Consider the following 17329-nt stretch of genomic DNA (forward strand, 5'->3'; position numbering starts at 1 on the left):
TCATTAATCCCCCAGTACTCTATTTCCTGGCAGAAGGAAAAGACACAAAGTTCTTCCATGACATGAAGTTTGCCTGTATAGTAAAAATTCAGAACATATCGGAACAAGGAAGGATTCCTGTCAAAGTAATATTCCTTGTCTGCAACACTATAATCATCACACAGTTCTAGAATAGCCTCTTCTGAATGGCATTTGAGAAGCTTCCCAAGTCTGGTATGGGGAAATCGGAGCAAGGTCCTTTGATCCACTGATTGCTTAAAGCCACCCACATTCAAATTGATAAGTTCTGCATCTTTACCAGGTCTGCGGAAAAATTCACCATAAACCATTTTGAACAGAAGAGTTCCACTGCTGGTGCCCAACAAGATTACATTGAACCTGAAAAGAACATTAAGATACTGTTAGAGCATTTAATTCAGTTTTACTCTTGCAACACATTCTTTTTTTCCATCTCCAGTTACTGTGAAATGCTATAATAAAAAAATAAATGAAATTATTAATACCATTATTCAGCATTTCACAGAAGTAGGTTTAAATCAGCTTGATAGTTTAACACAGCTTTAGCAATTTTGAAAGCAATGTTCTGATTTAGGTCTCCTTAATGTTTTCTAATGTGGAGCATGAATGCCTAATTCATCAATAAATCAGTCTCTGAAATTAATACTCATGGAATAAGTTTACTTCAACAAAGTGAAAAATCTTTCGTTTAAAGACTGAAAACTTGTCAATTCATCAAAATTAGGGCAAAGCTTAAGAGCATCTGTCTCTCAATTACTGTTTCAGTAGAGCTGTATTGATTTATAAGATGTTGCAATTTATAATTCACTACTTTCAATGTTATCTGCATGAATGTGGATTGCAATTACTTCTGCTGTCATATAAATTAATTTCTTCCTAGAGACACCCATACAAGAGCATTCTGTATTCTCGAAAATATATCAGATGTGTTTCTGAAGCTTTCCAATTTCTGACTTCAGAGTTTTGTCTAGTAGATACATATTTGGTATCTGCACTCCCTCAAGCTGTTTTTCTACTTCCCTTCCTACTCACCTGAAGTTTCACAACTCTCTTATGACCTTGGTCACTTCCAGAAGCTCTTCCTATTCTGCCACAGCATAGCCACAACCATTACGGTAATGCTCAGAAGTTTGTGTTGAAATGTCATTTCTGGAAACAGCAGTTTCCAGAGATGGAAATTCCACAGAAATTTTGCCTCAGCAAGTAACTGTGGATACCTGCAGATAGACAGAAGGACATTTCAGTGTTTCCATATTTTACTGTAACTTAAATGAGCCAGCTGAAACTCAATTCAAAAAGGAAGAAATTGTAACTAGCAACAGTTAACTTTTTCAGAAGAATCTAGCTCTTGCTTTTCTTCCAAGGAACAGCTGTCTTTGAGCCAAAATTGGCAGTTCTAACACTGGTCATGAGGAGAGCAAATGTTTTTTGATCTCTGACATTTAAACATTAACTGATGTATACTAAGCTAATTTATTTCAATTTAATATGGAAGTCAATGAATTTTAAATGTAACGAGAGAGCATTGTAATTCCCCAGTCTTAACAGATGGACTCACATCATGCAAAGAAATTGCTCTTGTGCCCTTTCATGGCTTGAGGGAGCTACTCAGGAAACAGTAATTTCTATATCTGTCCCCCTTTCAGTGCAAAAGTACCAAATATGATTCAAAGTTGGGACCTCTTAGAGTTTGAATATTTTTTACTGCTCCTCAAGGTTGCCTGACTCAGTTATTGATGGTCATTGAGGTTATATCTATTTCCCTGTTCATAGTCTGTGCAAAATGGTTTCACCCCTGCTATATGTTGGCACAAGGCAGGAGCATAAGCGCTTCTTTCTATAAAAGAAACATGGGTATTTTCCTCAAACTGGAACTTTCTTAAGTGCCAGAGTGGATGGTTGGGATACTGGCCTCAAGGGTAAGCCCAACTTTACACCACCAGAACAAATAGGAGGCAAAAGGAAAAAAAAAGAAAGGGAAAAGAAAAAAAAAGAAAAATAAACTACTCCACAATCTTTATTCACTGTCAGCTACAATAATTCAGCTTTCAGTCAGCCTCAGGTACTTGCATTAAAGGACTGGTTCTTTTGAGACATACAGCCCCACTCCTTGAATCCGTAAACATAGTAAGTGTTTTCTTTCTGTAGCTTCAAATAAAAGACTACAGCCATGGAGTCTTGCGGAGAAGGGAAGAGTCGACTGAGCTGAACTGACCTCTTGATATGAATCAACTGTGAATACCCTGAACAGAGATAAGTCTGCATCTCCACCACTGCTACGCACAGCTCCATCAACCATCCAAAGTAACTCACTATGCAACTTCTTAGACACCTCTGTCAAATCCAGAACTGACCTCCTCATCACTGTAAAAAAAAAACAACTGACTGAATTGGTTGCATTGCAGAGGTGGCACCATTCTCCAGCTGGTGAGCCCAAGTCAGTCATTACAATGGGAGGATCCAGCGAGGTTGCTTGCCTCGGAGGGATCCACTCTGCTGCAGAGCTTCCAACCTCCTTTTGCTACAGCAAGACCTAAAGGGAAAGAAACCCATCCTGCTTCACAGTATGGTCAACCCTCACACGTAATGTTCTTCTTGTCACTTGCTGAGGACTAGAGGAAAAGAAAATGGGAAAAGCCTTAAAAACTGGGTTCAAACTTCTGACTAAATGCCAAGGAGAGGAGAAGAAAATGGAGATACAGATCCATGCTGGGAGTGCCAAACTGCCTGGACAGCTGAAGAGTTTATCAGTCAGAAGTTGAATCCCTCCAGCTGAGACAGTTTCGTAGTATCTGTGAAATGCAATTATTTATTTTCACTGTGATGGAGAACACCTATGAGAACTATGGAGAACTGCCATGAAGGAAAGGACTTCTATTGCCTTCTTGCCACTCCAGTGCCCTCCAGATGGGGTGAGAACAGAGAAATATCTCACTGAGAGCTCATGGTGGCAGGATTTCAGAGCATGAGTTAAGGCACATCAAGTTTTAACACAGATCCATTTTTCTGTTTATGGGGAGGTTTACAAAGGACTTTCTGAGCCACAATCTTCTCACCTTGCCTTTAATTTCCCCACATGCTAAGGTTTCTTCAGATTTGTCATAAACATCACTAGAGATCTACTCTACTGTTCTCTCTTACTACTTTACTTGTACTATTTCTGATAGTTCTTCATATAAGTAGGAACATAGGGGCTGATGCTATAAACCTCACGTACTCTGTTTCTGCTTCTTTGTGGGACTCATTCCAACCAAAGCTACCAAAAATCTCAGGGTAATCTCCCTGTCTATAACAACCACTGACATGCATAACACATGAACAGCTAGGCCCAGAAGATGCTGAAACTACATATTTGCTCTGGTAATTAATTCTGCAAAAACAGATCTCTATCCAGAGAGAGCTTTATTTATATAGTGAAAAAAAAAATTATTTTTAAAAATTGGAAAAAGCTGCTTTTTTTCTCCCAGCCACACTACAATCCCCTTTAAACAACTTATCTTAAATCCAAATTAGTTCAAAACATCAGTTTTATGGTATGCATAGCCTATCATACAATCAAGATAACGTTCTTGCTCTCTTAAGACATAGGGAGAGGAAGAAAAACATTATATGAGACATACTGCTTTCTAAATAAGCAAGACAAAGAACAGTCAGTTCTTATGACACATTAAACTGTGTATAAAGAAGTGATTTTAAACCCTAAGATGTAGTTTGAAGACAGGTATTTACTAGCTACCAGAATGATTGTAAGACATAGTTGCTCCAGGCATTTCCCAAGGCTCAGCTTTTAGGAATGATTAAGACATAAAATAAAAGCACTGATCTCTACTCACAGATGAAGGGCAGCAGGACTCAGCTGATAACAGTACCACACTTCACTCATGATCTAGAGCCAAGCTTTGTTTTACAACACTATAAATTAAAAAAATAAATCTCATGGACTGGGGTGGCTAGACTATATTCAAAACCCAAAACTCTATATTTATTTATTAATTTCAGTGAGTAAAACCTCTACTTTACTTTCAGCAATTTATTAATATGAGAGGACTAACCATGTAGGCTAACACTATAAAGACAAAGCAAGATCTCAGATTATCTGGGGTCACTTCTAACCATAACCAAAAAAAGCAACTTTTACTCAGAAACAACTAAAGCAAGAACTTGGTGTTCAGCAAATCCTTAGTACACTGGACTATGACTTACGGTTGAGACAGCAATATAAACCCATATTGATTATGCAGATGATATTCATAATGGTACCTCCATGTAATTGCTCTATGCAATAAATTCAGTGAGCAACAATTTACTGCTTTGCTTTGAGGGCACTTTAGCCATAATTTGTGCAACTTACCGAGAGAAAATGCATCCTGCTTAGGGAGGCCATGATCCAAAACCTGCTATAATACTACTATTAAGTGATTTCTAGATTAAGGCAATGATGTAAAGGAAAGTTTCAAGAAAACTATGTTGAGAGGACCTTCATGATCTGAAGACCGTCTTGTTCAGGGACCTTGGTCCCTGAGCCACAATTCAGGACATTGTTGCACCAGGGACCACCAGAACAATTTGTGGTGTTTAAACAAGTGACTACAGCCACAGGGCAAAGACCACAGACAACAACTTCTGCCTCAGCACAACATGCTCTCTACTCAAGGGAGCCCATTACTCTCTCAACCATCTTTTTACTCAAGACTAAAACTGAGCTCAGCTGGAAACGATGCTTTCCTGGAGTGCCAAAGCCTGTGTCATGAACATCCTGAGAACACAGAGCTACCACAAACTTTGCAACTCTCAACTTGAAGTGCAACATTAACCTCTTTGATCTTCTATAAACAACAAGTATTCATGTATAACATAATAAACTGCTAACCATTCCAAAGCACACACTTCTTGCCCTGGAGAGAGTATGAGAGTAAGAAAACACATACCAGATGTTAGTTACTTGGTTGTTTTAATTGCTTCAGTTGTTTCAATGAGCTACTGGATAAGAACTCATATAGAATAGAAAATGAAATAAAACACGAGAGATGCTTACTGGAAGAATCAACATTATTTTCCAAGACACTGAAAAAACCCCAAGAAATAGAAGTTCCAAATGTTAAGCTTGAGGGCCAAATAAAACCCAGTCATAGGAAAGCTGTGTGAAACAACAAAAACATTAGAATAAAAACCAAAATGACAGGATTGAACTCTTCCCAATTCAATTTGGAGATGGGCTTTAGCCAGCACTTCAGCAGTCCCACATTATTGGTGAGGCCACAGGCCCATTGTCTGGCTTGGAAGGGGACAGCAAATTTCTGGGCTTTTTGCACGCTGTGAAACGCCTAAAGCTCACAACAGGAGAGTCACAGAGACAGAGTTAGTATATATGGTCCCTTTGAGAGAGCTATGCCACAGATGTATAACATATCCCAGAAGTGCTGTGCATTCCAGCATCTTTGGGAACAAACCCCTAAAAGATTTTTAGTGGTGACACCACAAATTTATTGTCAGCAAGGTTTCTCCTTCTCAGCAATGTTTCACATACTCTCTAAACAAAGTCCCCGTACTCTGTGAGGTCCTACATCACGAGCTTCAGCACATCTTTCTTGATGTGCTGCACATTTTTGCATGGTAGTACCTCAGCTACTGCTAATTCCAAACTGGGACAGTTTCAGCTTTTGTTAGTATGAATCTGTCTGTGATTATACAGGCACAATGGAAAGAAAGTTGAACTGATTTACATTTGGACAGACTAGATTGTGTTTTGCTACTTAAAATATTTAAAGACAGCACATTCCTGCAGATTTTCTACCAGTTTGCTTCATGGCTACGTTGTTTATTGCCTCACCTCCTGCTTGCTACACAGCAGTGCTTCATAAACCTCTCAAGACTAGGAAAGTCCACATTTCAGTATGGTTTCCTCTAAGTTGAAAGAATATACATTAAAAGGGTCAAGTCCTGCTCACAGTGAAGTCAAGAGGGACACAGTACTGACAGGAATTTGAAAGGGCAGGCTAATGTCTGTAACTCTACAAACTATTTACAGAGCTCAAGGATACTTCTCCCCAGAGAATCTGATGATCTTGGTAGATTTCTATTTTAGGGTTCCCAATTCAGAAGACTGAGTTTTGAACAAATTCACTCTAAAGAGTCTTATTTGGGCACCAGATTTTGCCTCCTAATGATGCAGACAACCACCTGGCTCTAACTTTTGCTAATTTCTGGCAGTTAGGATTTTCTACAAATTTAGATACCCCAGTGACACATGTGCAGCTTTAGACATCTAAGTACTTTTAAAAAGCTGTGGATATGACCCTAATAAACTTCAGCTCAGGATCAACATTTTCACTGATCTTTGTAAGTGTTTGAATTTGTTCACTCATCATAGGACAAATACTTGTCAAATGTACCACCTAAAAGTACTGTCTATGCTTTCTGGCTCACTGAGCACAGTAAAACATCTAAATACACAGATAATTTACTTGCTCAATCACAATTAAGGATTTGGACTGAAATCCAGTCAGTATGACTTAAGCTACTGACTGTCAGCTGGGCAGTAATAACTGCTTTAGCACACACAATTAAGCCTGAAAAAAATGTAAAGCAATATTACTTGGCACAGCCTCTTTCATTGTGATATAAGCTGTAACCATCAACTCTCCTTTTTAACATTTGACACAGTTAAGTTTACTGCAAAATCATTTGCAGTCTCTGGAATCAGAGGGTAACTTTAAAAAGTCACAGAATCACAGAATCACAGAATCACAGAATCTCAGGAGTTGGAAGAGACCTCGAAAGATCATCCAGTCCAAACCCCCTGCCAGAGCAGGATCACCTAAACTAGGTCACACAGGAACGCGTCCAGGTTGGTTTTGAATGTCTCCAGAGAAGGAGACTCAAAGTCGTCTAGCACAAATAGCAAGACCATCTGAAGAAACTGGTCTGTGGTTATGGACATTCTGTGAGGCAAAGAGGATACATTAATTGGCTAAATTATTTGCTCAGTTGTAATTTATGTTTTATATTCCATTGGCAGTAACATCCTTTATCCAGAATATTGCATTAAAATGCCAAGAAAATAACAGAATTATGGAACTACATTTCTCTTAAAATGGATTCTGTACAACCTCCCAGGAGACCTTAGGTAACTGAAGTTTAAGCTGAAATATCCAGGGCCAAATTTTGTTCTGATGCTATCTTCCATGTAATCCTACTTGGCTGAGATTATCCCTGGTGCAATTCTACTGATGTCACCAGACTGTTTCAGAAGCTGAGCTTGCACAAAATGTTGATGCATCTTTGCAACAAAATGGAGATCAGAAAGAAATTATCATTATTTGGAAACAACAGTAGCTGCTAGAAGCACTGCTGAAAATAAAATGTAACATTATTAAAATATCTGTACCTGTGGAAAAATAGTCTTCAAGGCAAAATACAGTGGTTTGTTTTTTTTAAAACAACCTCCTTCAAAAGACTGCATAAGGAAGAAAGGGAGCTATTACAACTCAGACCAAAAATCACAAGCAAGAATAGAAGAAGAACCTCAAGCCCCTGGTTCATACCGCTTAGCTTAGGCACATATTTTCAGATGGGGTGAATCACCCATTGAAGTCCATCTCCACATTGACTTGATAAGGAGCCTATATGACCAGTGTCATACAGAGTCTAACTTGCATGTGGCTAATACAAGGCAAAAAAGTGAAATTCTGCTGATTTTCATTATGAGGATTCTGGCAAGAACATAGTACATGCCAAGGGCCTGCTATGAGAAAGGGGGAAGGGGAAACAGCGCTGGTTGCAGCATCAACATCACAGAAGTTTCTTTGGCAATGCAGTCTGTGATCTGAATTGCTTTCTCATGCATATAAAGAGCTAATACCACAAATTTATCAGAATGTCATATTGTAAAATGATTTACAGGAGGAAAAAAAAAGGTATCCTCTTCCTAACTTGTAAAGCTCCTGGAGGTAACACACGTTATGACAGTTAATAAGGCTTGCACCTTGCAACGTTCCCAAAGGCTCTGCAATTTATATTCTGTCTATACAAATTAAAAGATTGTTATCCACCTTAATTAAGTGGAATTGACAGATTAAAATCTGTTTGCTTGAAAAACTACCCATAAATCCCCACCAATTAAAGAAAGTTAGAATGCTGCAGTTATGACACCCGTTGGCTTCCACAGACAGCTGACCACATTAAGCATTTCCTTGAGCTATATTTTCCCAATAAATAAAGTTTGCAGAAATATTTAAGATTATAAGATCCCACAAGCATGATTACAACCATGTCAGCACTGCTGTGGTTTGATGGTAAAAGAATTGTCCCTCTACAGGTTAACTTTTTGGCAATAATCTTGTCTGGCAGGTCCTCTTAATGAAACCCATCAAGAGCACAGTTTCAGAACAAGAAGTACTATTTGAAGTGAACATTGTCATTTGTAGGTTAAAGGATCTCTCAGTGAGGGCAGTTTCTATAGATTCCCTTCCTCAAATTAATATTCTGTACCCTATTTTCCACCAAGTCCTACATCCCTCCCATTCAAGTGCTTCTCCAATAAGGACAAAGAACATAAAACCCTATTGTTACACTCCGTATCTTTTCTATATATCTAATTTTACTTGGGAGTCTAAAGTTACATGGTCTTTATTTTGTTATGTTTTGAAAAAAGTCCATTAAACTCAGAGATAAACAAGCATGGTGAAATTATTCAAGATACTTGCAGTCTCTTAGGCAACAAGAACACAAGCAATTGTTATTGTGGATATTTTGCGTGAAACCTTCAACTGAAAAACTGTAAAAACCTTTGTGTTTGATGCATGTCTGGAGTTTGTGTTGCTCAAAAAACCATTCTTTTGACCCAAGACAAATTTGAAGCGGAGCTCCAGATCTCACTTATGTAAGTCCTGCAGTCCGCTTCCATCCAACAATCACTTTCTAAGCATCCAAGTAACTTTTGCAATATCTGAGCATGCATGACATGAAGCCACGTGCCAAGGGAGCATATGCGGAGGCACACTGTTCAGAGTCACTGTGTAAGCCTTACCCATACTTAGGCCCCTAGGAGCCTCCATTTCTTGGAGCGCTCAGAGTTTGGGACACATGCCCACTACTGCTATATAGGATATCGCTTTGTACCACTCCTCCTCTTGACTTTCCAGGTAGCATCATAAACTCATTTGTGTTGAAAAGGTCCTTTGAAGGTCATCTTCTCCAACCCAATGTCCAAGTCCAGTTAGAGCAGGCTGTTCAGTGTCAATTAACTTTTGAGTATCTCCAGGATTTACCAAACCATCTAGGCAACCTGGGGCAACATGGTACCCCTCTTATGGTGAAAATATCTTCCCTAAAGTCTAATCAGACACTTTTTTGTCTCAACTTGGTTTCACTGACTTGCATTCCATTGCTGTGTATCTCTGAGGAAAGTTACCCATCAGGTAACTGTAGACCACAGTAAGGCTTCCCCTGTATCTTCTGTCCTCTAGACTGAACAAACCCATCTTTGTCAGCCTTTCCTTGTATGCTGTGTGATCCAACCCCCAATCATCTTAATAATCTCCTGCAGGACTCACTCCAACATGTCAATGTCTGTAGTGGAGAACTGAAATTTGGACACAGTCCTTCAGACGCAATCTCACAGTGCCAAAAAGGGAGGAATAACTGCTTCTGTGGATCTGCTGGCTACAGCCTTGCTAATAGAGACCAGGATGCAGCTGGCTGTCATTGCGAGGGCACGCTGCTCACTCACGTTCACCATGTTACCTACCAGGATGCCCAAGTCCCTGTCTACAGAGCTGCTTTCCATTCAGTCAGTCCCTCAACATGTTCTGCTGCATGGGACTATTGCAGCCCAGATGGAGTTTCTCCAGGATGTTGAAATCCATTTTAACAGCATCTTGTCATTCTATTAGTGTAGTGTAGCCATCTCAGTCCTCAAAAAGCAAAGGTATTTTCCCCACTTACTTCAACTTGGCTATCCCCACAAAGCATTCAGCAAGAAAGTGTATTTGCCATAAAATGTGTGAAACAAGTACGTGACAGGCTAAGAAGTAAAATTGCATCACTGCACCACTGTTCAATTGAGTATTCATAGAAATAGCTGAGACATTGTCATTGTACACATAAAGGAACAGCCAGCAAGTTTTTCACCAAATAAGCATTAGTTCTACCAGTGCAATTCATCTCAGTATCTGTCACTATTATTACCCATCGTTTTTTCAGGAAGTGTTGTGTAGCTACTAACACCTGGATTTACAGATACAAAATAATACCGTGCACTGGCACAATTTGTAAGGTACTGTAGGTGCTACGTGTATGGGCTGGATTCTGGCAAAATTAATGCATGTGTTTGCACAGCCTATAACAACATAGTCATTTACTCAACCCAATGTCAGGCCCTATAAAGTTACTTGGGTGCAATTTTTACTATTGCCTTCCAATGACAGCAAGTTTGGAACAGAATATAAAGCCAAACCAAATTAGAAGGAATTTCAAAGGACAGAAAAGAGCCCTTTCTCTCCTTTCTCTCATCTTATTTCTACAAACATATTTTTCTGACATCTAAGATGACCTATACAAATGTCCAGAGAAGAAAAACAAAGACAGGTGGCCACGTAAATCCTAATCCCACAAAATCAACAGAGGTTTGGCTGAAGACTTTAACAGGGCAAGAGATTTCTTAGGTTTTTGCCTGTGCTAAACTTCAGCTAGACTGATTCATAAACTCCCACAATGAGCCCCAAGGATTTTGAAATCACCACAATATGGAAGCAGCTCATACCAACACGTCCAGAGGAAGATCTGAGACCCTCACTACATATCTTAAGAAGGAAATTAGAGGAATTAGATTTAACTAAGCCTATGAAGTGCATTAGAAGAAACTAATATAAGAGCCATATATACTTGGTTCCAGTTGGTAGTTTCCCTTTACAAGCTGCTGCTTGAAGCAAAGTACCACCAAACACCACTTTAAGCAAAAACCTTTACCAGCAATGCTAATCCACAGCTCACTAGGAGGAAGAAGATGACACCTGAAATTACATTTCTTTCTTTTGGTCTACATTTGAAGGAAGTAATTCAGTATGTGCTCAGTAAAATCTGGGAGAGAAAAAAGATGACTCCTGCCTCTCACTTCATTTGTGCAGCAGTTTCCCACAGGCCCCAGAGGCCCCAAAGACCTGTAAAGTTCAAACTGTGTATCTGAATACATAAACACTTGATACCAGCAGAAATCAGTAGGATTTATCACTGCAAAACATGCATGACTGCCTACAATCCAAGACTCAGCCTTAGGGTGAGCAGCGTCAGAGATGCCAGCTGAGACTCAGACCAAGATTTTCAAATAGAGGTAGATACACACAAACAAAAAGAGTCTCTTTCAGGTTACACTGGACTTCATACAAGCTAATGAGTAAACTCATTCTTAAATATTTTCTTCAACTGGAGCTTTTGCCCAGTTCCAAAGACACCTGATAGCTTAAAAAAGCTGAAACACATCCCCTTCCTCTAGCAATTACAGATGGCCTCAGAAAAGGCTGGCTTCATGTCAGCAGGTGGATGGAGAACCCCAAAGAGCCAGGAATAAGCACTTTGCCAAGTAGCAAGAGCCTGCAGATTAGGCTTTTCTCATTTTTTAAGATTCACAAGTTTCAATGTGTCCCATAACAACTCAAAGAGCTAACTTGCCCTTAGCTTTGCACTTTTCTGTCACCCTAACAAATTAATAAAAAATAAGTGAGAAAAACTGCTCTTTTCTTGGCCTAACACACAGCAAACAATAAAACAAAATGACAACTCCCTGAAAAGAATAGCTTAGTAAAAACGAGACCATAAACACCATGACTGTTTCCAGACTAATGGCACTAAGCTAAAATGTCAGCAAGGACCCATGCTATCCCACTTGCCCAGCTCAACTCTTTACCAATTTAATGGGTGAATTTAAAGAGTGGTATTGATCCATACTGGCTGTCCTTTTCAGTGCAAACATTGCACTGGACAGAGAGAGACACAGATCTTAGCGTAAGAGGAATACACAAGGCAGCATCCTTTTCAGCTGTTTATTCAGGGAAGAAGTGTCTGCCACTAAAATGTCTTACTGAAACCATCATTCAATGTTTGTCACTAGCTAGGGCTAAAACATGGAGGACTGATTTCAATTTGTGCTGCAATGATGAGTTTGTTATTTTCAGTATCAAAACCTAACTTACGGCTCTATTTGTTGTCTCTACTGGCAATAAATAGAGTTCATAAAATTACAAAGCAGCTTTGGAATCGTAATCGAGTTAAACCAGCAGTTACGATGATTCAGAAAACTAAGAAATTTTAATTAAAAAATAATAATAATAAAACCCTCAATAAAAAGGAGTCTTCTTTGGGACATATCCAGTCCTCCACTGCACCCCTTTTAAACATACTGATTGAAAATAATTTTACACTAAATGATACTGCAAATCTGTAGATTTATCACTACAACTCACAAATTATGAGGTGAATTCTTCTCTCACTAAAGTTAAGAGTGAGAATCCCCTTGCCCTCTGCAATACTCTCTTCCCTGGTATCAAGAAGAAAACAAGTTAACACCGCTGGAAGCAACACCAGTTCTTCTCAGCTTTACAGAGAGGAGGTAGAGGAGAGGTAAGGAGCAGAGCTATCAGAAATGCTTCCAATTTTTAGCAAACTACCCAGGCTGTATCATAACTCCTTAATCGAAGTCAAAGCTGTTCATAGATTTTTCCAGAGTTGGCTATCTGGCTCCGCAGGTAACCTGCCTGTAGTGACATCCAGAGCAGCAATTTGTTAGGCTCAGAGACAAAGAACACAAAAAACCCAGAGAAATACAAAATGCTCCCTATATGGGGCAGCAAACTGCTAATACTAAATTTTAAGAGACTATTACAGTTTTTGCCCATAAATATCAAAGCAATTTATTAACCTGAAACTGCTGCTAGGCAGATGCCTTGAGCTCCATACTTCGGGAGCCAAACCTGAGACTTGAGAAGTGACCTGTTCAACGTCCCATAGCAGGTCAACATGTTCTACTAAAACATTCCCAAGTCCATAAAGCCTCCATCTTTGCTTTGCTTTTAGGGAAAACTGAAGGAGAAGAGGGGGCAGCACCATTCTGCACAGGTTGAGCTCCGAGCGTGTCATTAGAATAGCACTGGACTAGAATGATTAAAAAAATGGAAGAATTAATCAGTTTTTAAGATATCAGTTGGTATCTAAATTGCTTGTCCAAGTCGATGAAAAAAAGGACAAAAATGTACAAAAGACAAGGGAAAAAAAAAAAAGAAAGCAAAATTCCCTCTGTCTCAGATGATAAATTACCTGTCCTGCTTAAACCAGCCACACTGTTTTGTCCATGTGCCCTTTGCTGGTTTTTACTGTCAGACTAGTACAACCAAAATATACCCAAAAAAGGGAAAAAAGTTGTTTATGAGCCTTTACCCCAAGACAGTCCTGTTCAGAGCACAGGCAGCTCCAGCAGAGCAAGTACACCTCCAGAGCGCACACACCTTGCCAGCACAATGGCTCGCAGGGTGAGAAGGGACAACTGCATTTCTTGCTGCTGCTGGCAGAGGTAAGGACAGTGCAACACTGCCTGACTGCCACCGCCCGTGGATTGCTTCTGCTGGATCAAAATCAGGCAGCTTCCCTTGCCCAAGTTCAGCCTTTAAGACATAAACCTACCTGGAAGAGGTGGGAACAGACAGAGCAAACTGAAGTCCGGCTGATGCCTGCAGACAGGGTACGTGGCCACTCTGAACAGAAGGGAGTCCAAAGGGCTGGGCCATAACAGCCTCTCCTTGTGCCCCCTCCCAGCCACTCAGTAGCTATGAGAGCCGCTAAATCAAGATCTCCCACTTCAGTCCCCACTCCCCTGCCAGGGATGGAAAGGCAAAACAGACAAGGCACTGCGGTGTGAAAGGTGAGAAGATGAGCTAAAGCTTGCGGATAAAGGGATAGAGAACAGAAAATAGTGCTACGACCAAAGACGTCAGGCGCACCTAGGAGGACAGACATCAGTGAGGGAAACAATTTAGCGAGGCCAAAATGAGTGAAGCCTTCCACAATCCTTTATATCTACATTATCAACAACTCAGCAACAGAGATCATCATGCTTAGTCCAGACTTACCCTAGCTCCTTGCAGGATACTGCATGAAGGTCTCAGGCTTTAACTGTATCACAGCAAATGGCCTGAACCCAGAATAAATCATGCTCCAGTTCAAGAACAGTGACCACAGCAGGAACTTCTAACACAAGTGATAAAGCTCATCTTTCTAGAAGACAAATCTCTCTTGAAAATAATACCATGACTGTGGAATGAGCTCCCTCAGAAACTAAGGACCAACACAGTCAACACCATCTTCCTCTCCAAGATAAATATTTTAGCAATCATCTCTTCTAGGGCAGAATGAAAAACAAAACAAAATGTTACAAGCGACTGTCAAACACATAACTCCCTTCTAAGCAAAACTGGGCAAGTTATCCACAAATGGCAGGTGACAGCATTTTAACACATTGCTGTTAGGACTTCAGGTACGTTATGAATTATGGTAAGACAAGACAGAATAGAACATATTCAAATAAAATGGAAAGTAGAGTATAAAGAGGAGCAGCATCAGTAAAACATGGAAAAATAAAAGTAGCCAGAAGGAAATGGGGTATAAAAAAGAGTAAATGGCAAAGAATGGAGAAGCATACTGGGGTTACAAATAGACAGGGCAAAGGCAAGATGAGAAGAAAATATCCACAGGTTAGTGGAATACATTTTATTTATTCATGAGATCTGTTTTATTATGTGTCCTTGGCAGGCATCCCATAACTGAAAATTTGCAAGGCAGGGAATGATGCAAGTTTAGAGACTCATTAGCCTTGGGCAGATCTTCTTCATGCATGTGCCCCAGCAGCAAGTAAGTTCTTTAAACCAAGAGCCTTTAGACAGGACGCATGCTGCAAACAAATGGACTTAGACAGAGAATGATTCCAGGAGAAAAGACAGAAAAGCATGGTCACAACCTGTTCTCAAGCAACCAAGCTGAAGGACAGGCTGTTAGGAAAGATACTGCCCAATGGGATACAGTCTGCTTCTCACTCTGACCCTAGCTCACATCAGGCTCTGCAGAGCATCTGGCTTTTATACACGCTCCTTGCTGAACACCACTTATTTCAGCTGAGAGCGTGTGGGGCTCAGCTTGCTCAGAGAAGGGACGCAAACAGCAGGCAGCCACGGCAGCAGTGGCAGCGGTCTCTGGCAGTGGTCCCAGCACTGAGGCAGGCATCATGTCCAACATCAGCCTCACTGCAGGCTCTGCCAGAACAAAGAGCACACCTCTGGCAGATGCACCAATGCTGAGCAGGGAAAGCCCAGCTGTCTCCACTCTCCATATGGGTTTAAGGTGCCTCTGCAGCTCAGCTCAGACGCTGCTCAAGCTTGTTTTGCATTGGGGCTGAACTTGGCCCAGGGTCTTGCCACTGAGTATTAGTAGTTGATTTTACCTTGCCTATAGCTGTAATTCCACAGCTAAGGTGACATCGGTAGTTTAATACTGATTTATCATCCGTTCAGGTTTGAGGTGGTTTTATTCTGCTTGCCCTCGGAAATTTGCTAGGTCTGGAGAGGGTGAGCAAAGAAATGCTTCTCCTTCAGGACCTCTCTGTTTCTACAAAGGGCATTTTAGGAAAACATCTGACCTCACTTGTTTCAGGAATAACGCTAGGAATCACACTGGAGTTTGCACCAGTTCAGCTGAAAACCTCTGTTCATCTGTTTTCCTTTGCCCGCACTCACAAATGGGAAGTTGAAGGGCTGCTACCATCTCTGTGGGTTGCCTTAGGGCTGAGACTGATAACAAGACATAGACATTTAGATACAGTGTTCAAGGAAGAAGGTCCCTTCAAAAAGACTTTTAATGTCCGTGACTATAAATAAATGCAGATTTTTCTTATTTTAAGATTAACTTAAACAAATCTTTTCATCCTGTATAAAGAAGGTCTAACAGATAATTAAAGAACTGTGCCTTAGGAAATCTTGATACTATTTCTGGACCTTTCCCATTCTCCAATTCCTGCAATTGAAAAAAACTGAAATAATGATACGGGGCCTCTTTAAGAACTGCTTTGAAATCAGTGATAACAAGCACCATATAAAAGCTAGATTTGATTACTATCAGTTAAAGTTCTTTTATTATAATTTAGCTACCTATATACAAACAATTTACACAATTTCAGAAGATAAAATAATCTATCCACAGCACTATCGCAGCAGAAGTTAAAATACAAAAATTAGTAAGTTTCTTCCTTATTAGCCAAATGTCTTCCACTCCACCAAGTAGTACATTTTTGATGAGCGAAATCTAGAAAAGCAGAAGGCAACAAGGAAAGGATACTGTTCTCTATAAAAAACCCTCCATTCTCAACACAAATAATTACTGGTTTCAACACTGCAGCAATGGGCAGCTTCCCCCCAGCAGCAGATATGAAATGCACCTCTCAAAGCTGAAAAGCCACCTCTGTTTCCTCATGAGCTGAGGATATCAACACTGATCAAATCCTACCAAAACTGCAGATAATTTAACCATAACTGCTTAGAGCAGGGATGGATTTTGGAAAATGCTGCAGTTGTGACTGAGGAAAATAAGAACGGGACATGTTTTTGAAAATGAGACCTTCCCAACTTATTCCAAGCCAGACACCCAGAATTTGGCTCACACATACCCTCCAAAAGTCCTGGCTCATGTGCAAAGAGGGTCCTTGCCTCCTCCATCCTCTCAGGATGTTAGCCTGAATACCTTATGCCATCTATTGGCCTAAACCAACGACAGATGCTCTGAGGAGAACTTTAATTCTGGGAAAGCAACTCTGTTAAAAGGGATCTGTCGGTAGATCTGTAAATCCTGCTAATGGAATCAATACACTGCCGCTGCTCAGATCTTGAGGTCTACCTTCCCCAGCAGACATTGGGTTCAGCTCCCAGAATAACCAGCAGTCATGCTTTGCATTAGGCAAAAGAGAAAGTATTGACACAGGGCTATCTCACAGGCAAGAAAATCCAGAAAATGAGCAGTGAGGATTTTTACTGTCTTACAGAAGCACATAGGAAAAGTCTTTATTATAAAAAGAGAAAGCCCTTCAAAACTCACCTGCATCTAAAGGCAGGGAAACTATCCCCAACTTAGTAAGTCTACTTACTAGAAGAGACTTTTCCACGTTTTTTTAGCCATAGAGGCTACTGTAATGATTCACGGCGCTTAAGTCTAGTTTACCTTTTAACCTAAATGTGTTTTTAAAAGGCGAGGCAGAGCTCTGCAATGCGAAAGGGATTCAGAG

The 17329-nt window shown here is 40.2% G+C and overlaps 1 protein-coding gene across 1 annotated transcript in view; it reads right to left on the reverse strand.

The window, feature by feature from the left end:
• Window positions 1–375, reverse strand: part of KCNS3 (potassium voltage-gated channel, delayed-rectifier, subfamily S, member 3) — a 1548-nt gene extending 1173 nt beyond the window's left edge. The window contains 1 exon segment of the mRNA XM_010181166.1: window positions 1–375. This exon segment is cut by the window's left edge and continues 13 nt beyond it. Coding sequence (XP_010179468.1) covers window positions 1–329 — 329 coding nt within the window. The 5' untranslated portion in view covers window positions 330–375.
• Between the last annotated feature and the right edge of the window lie 16954 nt (window positions 376–17329).

Source organism: Mesitornis unicolor, unplaced genomic scaffold, assembly GCF_000695765.1.
Source record: "Mesitornis unicolor isolate BGI_N332 unplaced genomic scaffold, ASM69576v1 scaffold42153, whole genome shotgun sequence".
NCBI classification, from domain to species: domain Eukaryota; kingdom Metazoa; phylum Chordata; class Aves; order Mesitornithiformes; family Mesitornithidae; genus Mesitornis; species Mesitornis unicolor.